At 37.8% G+C, this 18,771-nt stretch overlaps 1 protein-coding gene and 1 long non-coding RNA gene across 4 annotated transcripts in view; both read left to right on the forward strand.

The window, feature by feature from the left end:
- Nucleotides 1-239: 239 nt before the first annotated feature.
- runx3 (RUNX family transcription factor 3) overlaps nt 240-18,771 on the forward strand; it is a 59,840-nt gene continuing 41,308 nt past the window's right edge. Inside the window, exons 1-2 of one of the 2 annotated variants that reach the window (XM_084093111.1) lie at nt 240-380; nt 651-765. In XM_084093111.1, the coding sequence (XP_083949237.1) occupies nt 708-765 (58 nt within the window). In that variant the 5' untranslated portion in view covers nt 240-380; nt 651-707. Of the gene's footprint in view, nt 381-518; nt 766-18,771 lie in introns of those variants that run through there. The other variant, XM_084093110.1, reaches the window with a different exon arrangement.
- LOC311069729 lies at nt 834-5,379 on the forward strand. Of its 2 annotated transcripts, none has more exons than XR_014603553.1 (5): nt 834-1,363; nt 3,664-3,722; nt 3,925-4,069; nt 4,698-4,825; nt 4,982-5,379. It is a non-coding gene; the product is annotated as an uncharacterized lncRNA (long non-coding RNA). The 2 variants fall into 2 exon arrangements; XR_014603554.1 differs by having other exon boundaries at nt 1,086-3,394; nt 3,552-3,722.

Genomic DNA, 18,771 nt, shown 5'->3' on the forward strand with positions numbered 1-18,771 from the left:
TTGGGTATGAGATGTGTATTTTTGTGGTCCCTCTTATAGAAGGCCACATCATCCTCTGAGAAACCATTCAAAAAACAAGTATCAGCCAATCATTGCTGAGAAATGCACATTGGAAGGAAAAGAGAACTTCACTGCATACAAGTGAGAGAGAGGGAGTCATGTGACCTGAGTTCCACCAATCAGATCATGGGATTGCCGTGCAGCAGCATTACCGCAGGAGCCGTGACCTCGGATACCTCAGACATGCGACTGACAGGCCGTTACCACGGAGATCACCATTGCAAGAGCGTCAGACACCTGAACTTTCAGCTATCTGACTAGAACCACGTAGACACTACCACTTCTAGAGGTGACAGACATACAAAAGTGTATTGTCAAAGGTGAGTCCATCTCTCAGAGCTGCTATCCTCACTTAGTCTTTCTCTCTCTCTCTCTCTCTCTCTCTCTCTCTCTCTCTCTCTCACTCTCTCTCTCTCTCTCTCTCTCTCTCTCTCCACTCCATCGCTCGCTCTCACCACACGGCACATATGCTGTTCTGTTAGTCGGCTTGTGGCGAAAGATTCCTGTGGCACTCTCAAACCCCAAATTCTTGGTTGCAGGCAGTCTATGTAGTTTCTCTATTTCTTTTTCTCCGACTGTCATTCTCTCAGGCTGAAAGTCGGTAAGGCGGCGGAGAGGCCAGTTCTTTTCCCTCCTGAGCGGGACACATGGCTTCAAACAGCATCTTCGACACATTCTCCAGCTACTCGCCCAGTTTACTGCGTGGTAAGTCACCCGTCGTAGCATTCCCCTCCCTCTTTCTGCGCCAGTGTGGTGTCCAGAAAGCTAGTTTTGGTAGTTGTAACATTCATACGAGATCTGTCTGGTGTGTCTGCTGTAGCTTGCATGTGTGTCTGTGGCAGTTTAGCAGTTATGAACGTTTGACAGTACATGCTTGCATGCATGTGGGTTTGACGTGTTGTATATGGACTACAAACTTCCTATAATAACACTTTTTAAAGTGCAACCTGACAGTTTCCAGAAAAGGGCAGTTTCTGCTTGTTTTGTTTTGTATCAAACTGACTGATTTAAATGTCGCTGTTGATGTAATAAAGCATCATATAGATGTTGTGTGTCGAGCCTGTATGGCCTTCTGAGATACTGTGTTAAGGTACACTCTAAAAAGCGCTGGGTTGTTTCCCTAACCCAAATGTTGGGTTGAGGCAGTTGGATCTAGGGTTGGGTCAGTTTGACCCAACGTTGGTTTATAAATGTCAACCCAACGCATTGGGTTGTAGAAGTAACGGTTGGAGATGCTTCTGCGTGCCCGCCCTTTCAAGAGCTGAGGACGACGGACAAGACACACAACTTTGCCCTGCTCCAAGTAAGTTGATTTATATAACATCAAACGGTGAGATATACCACATAAAGTTTTGTTTAATTGTCTTAGTTATAGGTAGTTAGCTTGATTACTGATGGGAACGCTATTTTGAGCCTGGGTCGTTTAAACTACATAATAGCCTACCGATCGCAAATTAGAAATCAGATAACATTTTGAACCGCTGATATTGAGGTCGCCAAATATTTACGATTGAATTTGCATTGCTTAAGTAAATGGCACTTCGATATGTATGAAATGTTCCCGAACTATTTCAAATTTCCATGCGAAAAAAGTAGTTTTGAAACAAGCTATAGCTAACTATTAGCTGCTAATAGGCTATGGCCATACGTCCGGCTATAAGGACAGTCTGGTTTTTTTAAGGGTCTGTCCGCCGTCCGGCGCAGCTTTGAGACGGACGCTCATTTGTCATACAGCTAACCTAGGATTGTTATGGTGAGTTTTCTTTTAGTTATATCTTATTTTCGGAAATGTATGTGACGAGTTTACAAGCTAATTAAGTCTCAAACGCCGTCTGTAAAACAGGAAAAAACTTGATTACACGAGTAAATAACTACTTTGACCGAATATATCTGTGTATATATAAACCCCATGCATTTTATTTTACTGACATAAGCCTGTATTTGGCGATAATCGCCTGTTTTTGCACTCGTGAAGTTCAACATGAAAGCTTAGCGGCAGCCTCGTTACTCACAGTAACATGCCATGCAGGATAGAATTGCGAAACATTATTGGATAATTCTTATAATTGACATTTCTTTGGGCCAATCGGAATCTTAGCACTTTTTCTCTTGGCCAATCGGAATCTTAGCACTTGCGTCAGAATCTTGAAGCACACAGCGTCAACTGAGCTCACCATGAGACGCCTGTGGGCCTGCTGGCTTCCGTGCGAGTCTAATGTAAACTCGCGCATGCATTTTCCTGCATTGAACTTGTTTTAGCGCCCGCCAAAGTCTTATTTGATCGGTGAGTAATGTAGATGAACAGCTGCGTTTGTGACGGCGTATGCTTAACTGAAAGAACCACCAGAGAGAGAGAGAGCCGGTCGCGCGCGCGCGCACTCTGTAAACAAGACTTCACCGTCTCCAAACTAAGCGCTGTCTTGCTCTCTCTCCCTCGCACATATTAATCAAAATAAATCGACACGGTGGTAAAAGGTCGGAAGACCAAAGTTTCATGTGGAGCATTCGGAGATATTTTTTTCCTGAATTACCGCTGGTGTGAATTGTGCTAAATAAGTTGTCTTATCTTCTCTGAAAAAAATTCCGGACATTCAGCTGACATAAAACAACACTTTAATCAAACGAAAAAAACTATCCAGTGTTGAAATGTTTTCTGTGTTGACACAAATCTTGGATGTCCATGTCCTAAATGCTGGGATAATCACACAACGGGCACGACACGTCCAATTCGCGAACTAATGACTCCTTTGAACCGATTCATTATCATGAATGGTTAAAACAACTGATCTTTCCAACAGTGAACTCAGGAGACGTCTGAATCGGTGTATAATCAGTAACACTTTACAATAAGGTTCTATGCATTACATAAAAAAGTACAGTTTGCTTACTCAAGCTTAAACTTTAAAATAAATAAAACCACTTGTTTTTGTTTTAAAAGCATATGACTAAATTTTTCCATACAGTGCTATTAAGAATCGATAAGAGAATCGTTAAAGAATCGGATCGATAATCAGAATCGTCAGTGGCATTATTATTGATAAAATCGTATCAATCTATGTGAAGACAGTAAAATTATAATCAAACATTAAAGAACATACATGTTTATTCATTTTTTTTTCTTTTTAGAGTTAAAAGATTAAAACATTTTGCTAACATGAGGTCTTATTGTGTCACTGTCAGTCTTTTTACATCAGTGCAAAACCTGCTCCCCTCCATCTCTCCCCCCGCTCTATTCCCCTCCACACACCCCTCCCCTGCTCCTCTACCTCTCTCCCACGTCCCCCTCTCCTCTCTCAGCCTCATCCTACCATAGAGAGTTAAAGGAGGTGTTCAGGTGTTAATTTTTTTGCAACCTGGACCTTATTTCTAGCATGAAATAAGTTAATTTACTCACCTAAACAATTTGGTGTAACTTGCATTCATTCAGGAGATCTACGCACAATTGTTTGTGTGAGTAAATTAACATATTTCATGCTAGAAATAAGGTCCAGGTTGCAAAAAACAGAACTTGTCTTTTAACAAGTTCAAAACTCTAAGCAATCAACTATAAGTAATCAAATATTTATTGAGTGTCCTTTTTCTTTGTCTTTGTCTTTCTAATAGATAACTTTGTGAAGGACAAACTGAGTGGAACCTTATTAATTTAATCCCTGCGTTTGAAGGTATGTAACAATCCATTTCATTGTTAGAATTAAACACCATGCCAATTTTCTTTCTCTTTCTCTCATGTGTAATACTGCATAGTATTGTAAGTACTGGTTGAATAAATGAATGTTGTGTATTTTGTATGTGTGACCCTGTTAAATATTTGTGCCCCATTGCTTACTAAATCATTGACTTTTCCTGCACTTTTCCTGGACTTAGATATCCCAAGATTTTGTGATGCTGCAGCCCGAGGCCCCAGACAAATTGACAGCAAATTGGAACACACTATTCGCCCCAAGGATCATCAATCTGGCACAATAGGAAAAAACGGAGATCACAAAAAACTTTGATCTTCTTTCAGCAGGTAATGTTATTTGTAGAATGTTGATTTGAGATTTACGCTTGTGGGACACTGGGACTTCTCTTCTGCTTATACATTGTTTATTGTTTCTGTATTGCAAACAATTAATCAATTAACACTTTTCGGTAACACTTTACAATAAGGTACAAAAAAATTCCTTGGTTACTAGGGAACTACCCATTAGTTCCTGATTAGTTCCCTAAGGAGTTCCCTAGTAACTAAGCATTCTTTGTGTCACTTATTGTAAAGTGTTACCAGATGAACTAATCAGGAACTACTGGTTACTTGCTAGGGAACTAATCAGGAACTGCTGGTTACTTGCTAGGCAACTAATCAGGAACTACTGGTTACTTGCTAGGGAACTAATCAGGAACTGCTGGTTACTTGCTAGGCAACTAATCAGGAACTACTGGTTACTTGCTAGGGAACTAATCAGGAACTGCTGGGTAGTTAACCAGTACTTACTGGTGAACTCCCAACTCAGCCTTATTAGGGGACTACTGGTTAGTTACCAGGGAAAACAATAAGTGTTACCCACTTTTCCTATATTGTGAAAAATCTTCCTTCCTCCAACCATAAGATACATTTACTGTTGTATTTGACTGATGAATCTATCATATATATTTTACAGAAAAACAAGGGGAGGTTGCGTTGCAGCTGCTCCCGGTGTTGCTGCCAACCGGGGTATACAAGGTTGGCAGAAAACTGTGCTGCCCCAGCCGCCTTGAGTTCAGAAGGGCTTTTATTGATGTTAAGCCTGTAAGTTACAATGATTTTTACCTGAATTTATTTTTCTTCCTTATTATGAAGCTAAGGCATAGCACGTAAATCATGACAACTCTGGTGATATTGCTGTTGCTGTTACAAGTACCTGACCTCTTCAAACAACTTCCTTTTGTTTTGTTTTTCTTACAGGTTGGAACTAACCTGGCGGAATACCTGACAAAGGCACCCACAGAGTACCCCTTTGTACTCATGTTGGGGGACGGGCATCAGTGCTCCCAGGCCTTTGTTGTCATCAATGGGACGGGTCTGGAGCACCCTTCCCTTCTGGGAGCTGTAGATGTCTGCTTTAAGGCTTTTTTTGTTTTTGACATCGCATACCCAAAAGTTTGCAGCAAAGTTTGGGAGTTTATCCAAACAGCGCTCTTTGAAATCCCTGGACAAGAGGCAAATGAGGTCAAAATTCTCCAGGCTCAATTTAATTCCATTTAAATCCTTGAACTTGAACTAAATGTTTAATCAATTGCTAATGAATTCATTTTAAATTGTAATGAATTGTATGAAATGAATAAATATATTTTTAAAGACCAACTCATGTCAATTGACGATCTTTTAATTGGTAAATAAGAAATACAAACATGCATTGATAGAATAATGTTTTGAATATTATCTTTAATTTTATAAAAATAACTACAAGTTGCTTTCATAATGCAAAGGTTAATTGAAAAAAGTAATTTTTAATCCAAATGATACCCATGACCCATAATTTGGGTTGTATTCTTCAACCCATTGTTTAGTCAGTTCAACCCAACAATTTAGTAATTTCTACCCAACTTTGGGTAGAAAACATAACCCAACATGTTGGGTTAAATCAATAACCCAACATGTTGGGTTAAAATAACCCAGCGCTGGGTGAGACCCTTTTTGACCCAGCAGCTGGGTTATAAAATAACCCAACTTGGGTTGTTTTCAACCCAGCAGTTTTTAGAGTGTACATATGAAACCTAGATCAGGGTATTCAATGCACAAATCTGTCTTCAGATGTAAACTGCATTTACAAACTTGGAGCGCAAGTTACCTGCGCATTTATCCTTCTTAAGATGTTTGTTTTATAATGCCGCAGTCTGTTTGGAGCAGTTCTGATGGGTTTGGATCATAATGGCCTGCTCACCGCAAGCATTAGCACTATAAACGCACTCTCAGCGCAGGGCGCAAGGGAGGAACCAGCTAGACCAACCTTTACTGGAACTCACAAACCAGTCAACTTCTGGAGCCAGGGCACTCTCGGCCTTTCTGTGGTCGCTGTGTATATGTGTGGGTACGGGCCCAAGTCAACATTAGTGATTTACTGGCATCTGCATCTCCTGAGCACCTCAGAAGAGGCCATTTGTCACTATGGTAACGTCAACATGTGATGAGGTGCTTCCTGTCCTAGGATTGAGGTTTTGTTTTAAAAACAATGGCGAATCATTATCCTCATGCAATACTCATTTAGGGTGGGATGGTGAAGTTTAAAGTTTACGTGAAGCCACAGCTGATCCTTGCGCTGTGTTGAAAACCCTGTAACACCTTTTGTGTTCCCGGTCAAAAATAACCGTCCTTTTAAAAATTGCTTGTAAATCGTTTATAATGCTATTTTATCACCAAATATTGGATTCAAGCATTTTGTCAACTTGTTTTCTTTCAATTAGGACATGTTTTGTATTTATTTCTGAAACATATTGATCATAGGCCTCATTGATCTGAGGATAAAGTTCATCTCTGACAAAGAAAGCCTGTAATACTCAAAATAGTTTGTTTATGTACATAAATGTGTGTGTCTGTGTGTGTGTATCCACACATGCACAGGTCCAAGGCCTTTATCTGTAAATATGTGAACATGAACATGATGAACATGCTCCTGAACACTACGTGTTTCTCTTATTTTCGATCTTCCCCATTCATTTTCAATGGATTGTAATTTTTTACAATCTTTTTCTACAATCAGACAGTTTCAAAAATAAATACAAATCCTGTCCTAATTGACATAAAACAAGGTGGCAGCTATTGAAGGTTTTTTTTTTTTTTTTTTTTGTAGGCCGATCATTTTTGACTGGGAATACCACAAGTGTGACTTTGTGCCATTGTGTACAAGATAAAAGCAAACAAACCTCCTGGATGAACATTAAAGCACACTAGTGTGATAACTTGTACAGAACATTTTAAAAATGTATTCGATGTTATCAAAATTACCCACAAATAATGCTTAAAACCAAATAAAACCCGAACACAACATGTGATGTACCTGGTCTAATTGTGCATGATGCATCACTGCACATTACTCCAAATTAAAAATGTCTTCTTCATAATGATTTTCTTAGTCAGCTGACATCACAAATCCCTCCAACCACCTGTCATTCTCCCAGTATTTGTAATGCCCAGTTTTCACAATCCAGTCAGTTCCCAATGGATAAATTCAAGTCCCCTCCTACATTTTTTGAAGTTTTACTTAGAAATATGTAATATTAAGGAAGTAAAATTGGTTTGAAACTGCATTTCATGTTGAGTAATTTGTTAATCATTTTGTCTGATTACACAAATTTCATATATACAGTATAATACGTATATATAATTGTACATACAAAACTTAGAGGCATAATCCACTCCTCGCTATGTTTTGCCTATTTCTGTTTTGGGTGGCTTAGGCCTATTGCTTTATAAAATGTGTGTAATTGCCTGAAATAAGATGCCAATGTTTAATAAAACGTGCAGTTTAATAAAATGTACATTTTTGCATGTGGCAGACGTTTTTATCGATAGTGACTTACATTGCATTCAAGGTATACATTAGTTCATGCATTCCCTGGGAATGCTTTATATTAATCATAATAATTATTCTAGCAAGTAATATTCATTAGAGTAGGCTGTTTACTGTGGCCAAGCAATGTATGTTGCGCATTAATGCAACTGCTTGAAGAGCATCTCATCCAATCAGAATTAAGAGTCAAAACTGTTTTAGAAAACAAGTTGTGTAACTTTAAGATCAAAGAGCAAATCACCCCTCGCCAAAATTACAAGTGATGCTTTTAGTCTGGTTAAGTGACGACACCCAGGCCTGCAGACACAAAATATATACGGCCCGCCTGTGTTGTTTTTCTTCTTCTTTGCAGTCCGTTTCACATAGATGACAAAGATCCACCAATATCCCACTCATCTGCTCACATGAAAGCGTAGATGGTTAAGTAATTGATCCTCACATGTATGGTTGAGTCTGTGTTTACATGCATCAGCAGAGGTCTGAGCTGGTTAACATTACTGTAGAGTCTGGGATGGATCTGTGTGTGTTAAATAAAGTAGCTCAGAATTGGACAGAGTGAACACTGATGTCATCCACTCTATGAAGTAAACAGTAGCTAAATGCTAGCAGGGGGGGGTTTGTTTTCTATGTTCCTATAAACTCCCAGCATGCTGTTCCACTCTCATTGTAGTGTTCACTCACATTCTACCTGTTCAGTACCTTCAGTCATTGAACTATCTTGATTGATCACTAATCAGAACATTTGGGGAAGATGTATCCCAATGGCTGTGGTGGTTGCGTCCCTGCAGGATGAGCAGAGAGTTTTAGTTTGAGGATAAATAAATAAGTGCACACATCCAAAAATAAGAAAGAAAAAGAAACACAGAGACGGAAAACAGAAGTGTTAAAAAGTGTGTTTGCTTTAGTAACAGTTGCCAAAATAAGAGTCTGGGATGAGAGAGGTACCAGCTCCAAACTGTTTGCAGGATTTTTTTAACCCGTTGTTTTCTGAACCAATATAATATAATTTGCAACCCAAATTTATTTCTGTAATTCATTTATTTTCAATGAAAAAATGTAGGGTGGGGCTTGAGTGTATTTCCAGAATTGATCCAAAGTGAGCGTTGCATAACAGAATGGAGTCAGGTGATTGAACAGGAGAGTTTTTTAATGACGGATGTAGAGTGTCCCAATTCACGTACTTGTGCACTTTTCTATGTTGTTTTGTAGTCAAGTCAAGTCATCTTCATTTATATTGCGCTTTTAACAATGTAGATTGTTCCAAAGCAGCTTTACAGTGATAATAGGAAATTAAAGTAACAGAGATTGTTTTGGCTTTACATCAGCTCTAGAATAAAGTTATTGTCCAGCTAAAGTTAGTTTTGATTGATTCACTTCCGTCGCAACGATCATTAGCTATTAACACGACACAGTTTTAACAGAAAACTCTTAAGTTCTCTCTGCGCAAACTTTAAAAACGCAAACCTGTGAGAACGCTGATGGCGTGCACATCCGTTTTACGAGTTCAGTCTATAGGTATGCGCGTTTGAATATATGTGTGCGCAGGCGTGTAGTCCTTCCCTACAAACCAAACCTTAACAAACTTCTTGTCTGGCCTTAAAATTTATAATACAGAATTTAATCACGTCCGGAATTATCCCGACAACGCTTTATCTGTAGAGAGGTAAAGGGAGGGGAGGGAGGCCTTCACAGGGGAGAGACTAGTTGACACTTCAGGACTGCGTTGTCGTCGCGTCCAGGCGCAGGTTCTTATACCATATGCGAGGAGTGTGTTCACACTGAAAATTCCAAAGAGAATGTTGGACACTTCATGCACTCAAACTGTTGCAGCTTTAATTAGCAGAGGGGGAGGAGCTATCAAAATAACAAAATAACCTTGTAAGACTTATACACTACACAGTTGAGTACAGTGTGTGCATAGTGAATAAGTGCATAGTGTATAGTTCGTCATTTGGTAAACAACTTTTTTTTACTAGAAATAATGTGCATTGATGAGTTGATAACAATTAAGTGTAATAATGGGTATTGAGAATAGTGACTAGGCTCAGTTTTGATGTAGACTTTCAACAGTTATAGATCTTTTTTCCTTTCTGAGTTCTGAATTCTGCTTTTTCTGTTTTTAGAGTCAGAATTGCTCAGATGTCAAAACACGGCTGTATTTACTATTGGAATTCATTTGTGAATATGCAATATCCATTTTTCAGTTTGTTCGACCATAAAAAAAGGAAACCAAAGTGAATCAGGTTTCATAGACAAATCTTAAGCCTATTCCCAGACTAAAATGCATGTTTTAGCTTTTTTAACTGAAAGCAACTTAAAAATGACATATCTTAAAATATGTAAGTGCCATTGTTTTGTCTCAAGATGCACATCAGTAATGTTTTTTTTCGAAGGCACGTTTACAAAAGCTAAGGCATAATCCTGGCTTAATCTAAGCCCTGTCTGTGAAACCAGGCCTATGTTATCCAAGTTATCTAAGTTTTTCAGATATCCTACAGATTGTGTACATAAACAAAATCACAAGCTGGCATGCTTTTGGAGCCATTCACATTATGTATATGAAATCATACTTTATTGTAGAGCATTTGCTGTGTACCATATGTTTTTATAAGGGTTTACAGTAAGTCTAATAAATATAACGATAAGGCGATCTGAATAAATGAAAACTATGTGTGGTATGTACATTTATGCAGAATGTTTCCCCTGAATATATATATATATATATATATATATATATATATATATATATACAGAATTTACATCAACTGCAATGTTTTTCCAACATTTACAGTATTTCATTAAATTCAGAATTTTTTTCAATTCCAAACTGAAGCTCAACTTCACTGGAAAAAGTCAGACATGAGACGTAGGCCTATGCCACACACAGAAAAATAAATAAATTTTAATATTTAGTATTTTTGTCTTGTTATCCAGTACAAATATTTAACCATGCTTAGAACTTGAGAAGCAAAATTGCATATTAAGACAATTATTCAGATAATAAAGTGTTTGATCTTGATTTATGCATAAATCTAACAAATTTTGCTGAGGTTTAGGAATAAAACAAGAACATTTGCCTATAGAATTTTTTTTTTATAAACTTAATTTAAATACATTCTGTTTTTAAGTCAAATTTTCTTGTTTTAATGATGCTTAGATATTTAATTGGAAAACACAAGACAAAAATACTGCAAATGTACGTTGATGTACGATACAGAAAGAGTCTTGTAAAACGGTTCACACGAGTGACTCACAAGAGTGAGTGTGAGAAATAAAATTGAAGGAACAAGTCGAGAGGGTTTGTGTGTGTGTATGTTGCGTGTTAATCTGATGCAGACTCTGTTTGCTTCTGCTGCTTACCAGCAACCACAATGAGGTCACACCTGTTGCACTGAAACAGCAGTCTAAAACACACACACACACACACACACACACACTAAATATATAAATATATATAAATGTATCTATACAATCCCGCATACTTGCATTTATAGACGCATACACAAACAACCACATTCACTAAAGTACGGGTCTGCTCACAAAAATAATGCAATGCACAATCTTAAACATGCAATGTAAAAATTATTCATTTACGTGATCATTTACGTAGTTCTCGGAACACCACTAATGCATCTCAGTGCATTTTTTTATATATACCCTTATAAAGATTTTTCCTATTGTTCAAATCAAGAAGCACAGCAGATGAGCTGGACTTGCATGCAGTATCTGCACTGGACTCTTCAGCCTTTACTGAAAATTATTTTAAGGTTCAGTCCCATTTACTTTCTAACCAGCATGCACTGGGCTATGAACTATTAAGAAGGTTGCATAAGTTTGACTGTTTGCACAGTTACTGTTGTTGATTTTGTTGTCACATTTAGTAATTTGTTGTCTTGTGTGGCCAAGATAAGCTTGTTCCTCTGTGTAAAAAAAATATATATATTTTTTTGATTTTGGTCAGTTGATTTTTACCCTAGTTGCGTTTCATTTACCAAATATTTGAGGTCTGGTGTGTTGTTGTTGTTTTTTTGTTGTTTTGTCTCATGATTGTTCATATGATTAGTGTTCAGAAGTTTACAATATTGTCCCAAACCTGCAGGACTTTCTACCTTGGAACATAAAAATACATTTTGTCCATAAAAATAATGTTAGAGAGTCAAACAGCATTGGAGCCCAAAGTTCTTCAAAATATCTTCTTTTGTGTTGCACAGAAGACAGAAATGCATTCAGGTTTAAATGCACAACATGAGGGTGAGTCAATATTGACAGAATTTCCATTTTTGGGTGGGTTAACTATCGTTTTGATGATTGAATTCAACTCAAAAGCCATGCAAACTGTTACCTTCAGGTTTCCACAAACACCTCGTTTTGTACAGTGTGCAATAGGGCTGGGTAAAAAAAATAACGATTTCTCGATTTTAATCGATTCTCATTATTACGAACCGATATCGTTTTTTAAATCCCAAGAATCGATTAGTATATCCTGTTTTAGGTTGATGAATGAGTGGGACATTGTAGCTCGCCTCCCAAATAGCAATAAGCTTTGTGCTTTGTTACTTTTGATATGAAACAAAAGCCGCGTTTCCACCGCAGGAACTTTCCCCAGGAACTAGGAACTTTGGGGTGGTACTCGGTGTGTTTACACTGCAGGAACCAGGGTCTAAAAGAAGTTCCAGGTAAATATTTCCCCCTCCGAAAGTCCCTGCTCGTGAGGTAGTACTTTTTCAAAGTTCAGGAACTTTCAGGGGTGGGACTTGGGCGCTGAACATGCAAATACGAGCGATGGACCGACGATGAGGTTCAGGCTTTATTAAGCTTAAATTCAGAGGATGAAATCCAGTGGGAACTGTAAACTCGCACGCAGTCCTACGCCACCCGACTATTTGCCTAATCTTCACGGTACTTTAGACTGCGGTGGAAACACGGCTAGCAACAGGTCTGGGGGGGAAAAAGTTCCTGGTAAAAAAGTTCCTGGGACAAATTGTTCCAGGTAAATTCAGTGGAAACGTGGCTAAAGTCTCAGATTTCAAAGTCATCGCAGTAGCGCCTCAGTTCAAGAGAAGCGGATCATCTCCTCCACTTTAGTACCAGTTACAGCAACAAATAAACATGAATGAGCATCTGAAGGTATGTTAAAAGATACAGAACAACTTACCGAAATTCGTCTCATGTTTAATGTAATCGCTAAATCAGGCTCCGTCTACATTAATCCGGATAGATTTTTCCTTGAGAAAATGTACTGTGTCTGATATATATCCAAAATAATCGAATGAATCGAAATCAAATCGGATCGCAAGCTTGTGAATCGAATCGAATCGTGAATATTGTGTCAATACCCAGCCCAAGTGTGCAAGCGTGTGTACACAAGCACATCTGCATGCATGCACATACAGAGGTGCACACAGTGGAGTTTGTATCACACATTTGAATCCTGCCACAGTTTTCAGGGTTGAATTCGACATGACCTTACATAACACTAGCAGAACTCCAAAGCAAAGTAAAACTCCATCAGTTGGAGCTACAGAAAACATTTATCACATTATGCTCTGAAGTGTTCGTGGCAGAACTTAAGGACACTGAGTACTTAGATTTACCAATGCAGCATGTAGGACATGCAAAACTTCAGATGACTGCACAGAGTTTATTAATTTCATAAACACATGGTTCGTGCTCCTATAAATTGATACTTCACTGCGCTGGAGCACATTCAAAGGCTTTCAACTCCTACCCATTACCCTCTCGGCCCCTGAAAATATCAGCATCCACGGCAAGAACTGAATTCTGTAACCAGATATTGAGGGTCTGGATATTGGACAGGGAAGAGCGTAATGAAAACTGCATGAGGGTCTCAGCGGAGGGTCTGGCTTCTGTGTCTAATTTAGCTCAGAACAATTCCTATTTATAAAGCACTTGGCTCTGTTGTGGGACTGGAGTTGATTAGGGAAATGTCCCGAGTAACGGGGAGTATTTTGTAGAGATTTCTATTCACTGGTCCTGAAGCTAGTGTTCAGAGCTTGTGTCCGGGCATCTGATGGCCGTGATGAAGGAGAAATCTTCTCCTGTAGTCCCTTTATATTTTCTGAGGGATCATTATTTAGTTTGCATCTAGAGTTGTTACAGTTTCATTCTATTTTCTGACAGGGTATTTAGGGGGCTGTTATTCTATCTTTTATGTACATTTACATTTATTATTTTTGCAGACGTTTTTGTCCAAAGTGACTTTAAATATGCGGGAACATGTTTGAGGATGTCTTGAGTTGTTTGCTTCGCCATTTCTTAACAAATTCTATTCAGACCTCAAATTGTTTCTTTGCTGTATGAACAGTTATATTAACAGCAGAAGATATTAAATTTGAAAAGTTATGCTTTTTAAAAATGTAAATAAAGGATAAAGTTCTACAACACAGTGCTCAGCTGCTTAAAGGGGCTATATGTAAGAATTTTCATGTATTAATCGATTTTTAATTGCAGATGTGTGAACAGCTTGTAACGAAACTTAAAAAACAAGACCTTTCCTGACTTCCTAGGTTGTCTATGAAAGCCTGTAGACTGATTTTTATGTTCAGGACTAGAGAAAATCAAAAAGATGTGACATTTACACACGCTCCCGAAGGCCTCACTTCCATTCAATGAAATGAATGCTTATACAATGTTCAGAATGTTCGTTAACGGTATATCACTGCAAACGTATTTCCAACTTCTTTTTACTTTAAAGTGAAGAACAAAAAGAACTTCACTGTGAGGACCTTGAATGATGTTCAGTCTCTTGTACGCTACGTGTGCACGAGCAATAAGTTGCTGGCTGCAGTTTACTTAACGCCCACCATCGCTAATAACAAGGGTTTCTGAATTCTACATTAATGTCCATATACACTCTTAAAAATAAAGGTTCTTTATTGGCATCTATGGAACTTTTAACATCCATGGAACATTTGCATTGCACTAAAGGTTCTTTATGGTGGAAAAAGGTTCTTCAGATTATTGAAATGTTCTTCACACTAAGAAAAAAATGGTTCTTTTAATTAAAAGCTGATTACTGGTAGGTTCTTTTTGAAACCCTAATTTTTTAAGAGTGAAGACAGCATCCTATCCATACATCATAAATGGTGCTACTCATGCAGAGTGTAGGAGAGACTTGACTTGGTGTGAGCAAGTTGCAAAAACATTGTAAATAGACACAAATATAGGCCAACTTTTTGTATAAAATTGAAGAGTTATAATTGAATGAATGAAAAATATTTAATATCATCTCAGTTTGTTGGAATGTTTTTCACTGGGCATGTGGCAATGCATTATTGGATTGTCTCCTCCACTAAGAATGCATTCAATGTAGTCCAAAAGAAAATATCTCACAAAGCAGCATAACTGCCTTTTGATAGCCTTTCAGCTTTGTAGTGTGTCTATGCATACTTGAACATGCTTAAAGGGAAAGTTCTCCCAAAAATTTTAATTGCCATCATTTACTCACCCTCATGTCATATTAAACCTGTATGACTATCTTTCTTCTAAGGAACATAAAGGAGATCGTTTGAAAAAAATAATAATTGTGTCCATGAAATGAAAAGAATAAAGTTTGGGATGTGCACGAGGCGGAGTTATTATGGCGGGGAACTATCTCTGTTCAACTATTCTTCTGCCGTGACTGTAGCAGATAATTCACTATAGTGCCATTGCAGCAACATTGTGTGATTGCATTCTTAACTTGATTTATAAATTACACTGAAATGCAATGATTAAACAAAACAAAAAAAATCACATTTGATCCATTACAATGTGTTAGTTAGAAGGTTTAAGATTTTGCGTTCACGTAATAGCATGTTTCAGGCTTAAAATGCTGTCTACACTATAGGTTTTGGAACCAAGCCAGTGTGTTTCTTTTGTAAACCAGAGTACTAGACCTTGAAAAGGCCATTGAGTGTGGATCAAAAGTGTTTTTCATGTATGTGTGCTCTATTCAGTGGCAGCAGTGTACTGGGTTCACCCAGAGTTAGTCTGTGTTTTCAGCGCTTGGCTGTGTGATTGTGTGTGACAGCAGCGAGTGAAGCCGAATCCTGGGTGTATGCTAAACACATTACCACAACACACAGTGAGTTTGAGGAACAAGGTGTTCGGTGGTCCTTGCATAACGATCTGTCATGATATGAGAAGGTAGAGGGATGTCAATGTCATTTATAATGTCTAGACGAGCTATTTTTGAGAGACCCTCACTGCAGTGGAACAAACGTCATGAAGTCAGGATGTACACTTCCAGAATATCCACAGCACTGGAAAGCTCAGTGGAAATGCTCATAAAATAGTTTCTGTTTGATTCTCTGAGCATGTTAAAATAAATGCATCTAACATCTTTATAGCTCACATGTTCCAGTGAGTAATGGACCATTAGGACAGACTGCAGTCCCACAGAACAATTTGTTTCATGCTTATGAAACTTTTCTATCCAACACTAGTAATATTCTTATTGCAGTATTGCTCGTTGTTGCTCCTTATGATTGATTGTATATAGAGAAATGTATGCAAGACCGATAAGAGAATGTATGCACAGATAACTCTAAATTTTACTTGCAGAAATGCACGTATTGCCACTTAAAAGTCTTAAGATTTTTTAAATGTTTTTTGAAAGAAGTCTTTCGTGCTTATTTATTTGATCCGAAATACAGTTATATTGTGAAATGCCCTTTTCAGCATCATTACTCCAGTCTTAAGTGTGTCCTTCAGAAATCATTCTGATATGCTGATTTGCTGATCAAGAAGCATTTCTTTTTATTGTCTTGAAATATAAATCATTTGTAACATTATAAATATCTTTACTGTCACTTTTATGTGTCCTTGCTGAATAAAAATATTAATTTCTTTAAAACAAATCTACTGACCCCAAACTTTCGAACAGTATGTACTCGAAATGTATGTATGTAACAGTATGACGTGCACTTGAATATGTAATATATATAGCATTTGACGTGCAAGGATGGCAGTTGACCATCAGCATGAGAAATCAGCCTCTAGCAGATCTACATGTAAAAATATACAGTGATAAGGTCTGTGTTGGGAGTGATCTTGTTTGGCAGTGGTGTGACATACAGTTGAATGCTGATGTTTATGTTATGTTTTAAAGTGACAACATTTTGGAGTGACAGGAACTGAAAGGTTTACACCCTACTTTCAGTGAGAACATCAACAATTTACCGCCTTTTTTCTCTCCATAAACCGTAATGAAGCATCTACACTTCCAGGCAAAAGTTTGGACAGACCTCATTCTTTATTATGATTATTTTTCACATTTTAGAATAAAAGTAAAGGCATCTAAACTATGAAATAACATAAACCTAAGTTTGGGAATGGATCAAAACATGACAGAAATGAAAACTCTTGTATTTGAGCTTCTTCTTTGCTTTCTCTAGATGTTCTCTCAAACAACTTCAAGAGGTACATCCTATATTAGGAATATTTTTAAATGCTATTGAAGGAATTGCAGCCGGGCGCTTGTTGGCTGCTTTTTCTTCACTATTCGGTCCAATGACTATTCATCCATTAAAAATATATAAATAATATTGGGGTTGCAAAGAAATTCATAAGTAGAAAATACATTTCGATTTCTTTACCAATCACATTTTAGGCATGTAAGCCTTTAGATCAAAATGTTTTTAAAATCATGAAAAACATAAATTCAGAAAAGTGTGTCCAATGTTTTGACTCGTATCCAATAAATTGAGTTTGGGGAAGATTATATGTTTAATATAAGACAGGATAAGTGTTCGGGATAGTTGTTTAATGTAAATTTTATGTAAATTAAATGTTATTTATAATTTTAAATTATAATTTCTTTGCCATTTATTTTGGTGCCACTAGTGGCACATGCCACATTTTGGCTTTAAATACAGTACAAGACTTAAAGGAACTCGACGACTTTTTGGGACTTTAGCTTCTTCACCGTATCCCCCAGAGTTTGATAAGTCCATACATACCCTTCTCATCTCGTGCGTGCCGTAACTCTGTCTGACGCACCCACCGCTAGCCTAGCTTAGCACAAAGACTGGAGTAAATCACTCCGCAGAAGTAGCAGTGCTTCGCCCTTCTGAGAATATAGTTCCCAGTATGTATACAGTTAGAAGATGGCTGTGTCTCATGTGACCTTGTTATTTGTACACGCTGTGACTATACAAATCACAACATGTAAATAGGAAAATGTTGGCGTTATTTTGTCACTTATTGGGATCAGTATGCTAGCTGGAGCCGTTTACCTCCATTCTTTGTGCTAAGCTAGGCTAGCAGTGGGTGCGTCAGACAGAGTTACGGCACGCACGGCGATGAGAAGGGTATGTATGGACTTATCTAACTCTGGGGGATACGGTGAATAAGCTAAAGTCCCAAAAAGTCGGCGTGTTCCTTTAACAATATCGAAATTCAAGATGTAAGAAAGAAGACCAATTTTAAGACTTTCAGAATAGATAGCACAAATACAGCTGCAAAATTGAGTCTGAATGAACTGCAGAGGTTTATTATTTAGAGTTAGAGGTTTAGAACAAGAATATTTGAGGAATATCAATAAAGTCCTGCTTTAATGTGTTTACAGATTGGACTATTATAGTAATTTTGACTGTAATAAGAACAAGCAATATAAAATATGAAGCTAAGTTGTGCAGAGCCACAGACCACAGGGATTTTATCAGACGGACCAAGGAAAAGCTGGTCAGTCTGACTTTGTGTGTCTTCAGCTTTTCCGGTGTCATTAAAATGATATTCTGAACTTTGTTCTAGTTGAATATGTAACTTACTGATGTGTTTTAGTCAGTCCTAGATCTTGCTGTTGTTTTTTTTGTTTTGTTAACTAATCATGTATTTTCACCACACAGCTCGACACCTGCTCTTAAATGCTGATAAGCTTGTTTTCCATTAGTATCACTTTCAGACCTCACCCAACACCTGATTGAAAGTGTAGAGAAACTAAGAAACATTCGCCATTTCAAGCAAACACACACAGAACCTCCCAAACACACCCTATAACTGTTATTGCTACGGCCCCACCAAGATGCAAAACCACTAAGAACATTAGTGCCGCATTTTTAGCTCCGGTTCACACTGTGTTTTCACAGCGTAACTTGAACATTTCCACATTGGGACTTTAACCCTCAGAGATTCACTGTCAGAAAATTGCAAAGCTTCTTAAAAGCAATTCAGTCATGTCTAC

This window comes from Abramis brama (genome assembly GCF_963993115.1).
Source record: "Abramis brama genome assembly, chromosome: 19".
NCBI classification, from domain to species: Eukaryota; Metazoa; Chordata; class Actinopteri; order Cypriniformes; family Leuciscidae; genus Abramis; species Abramis brama.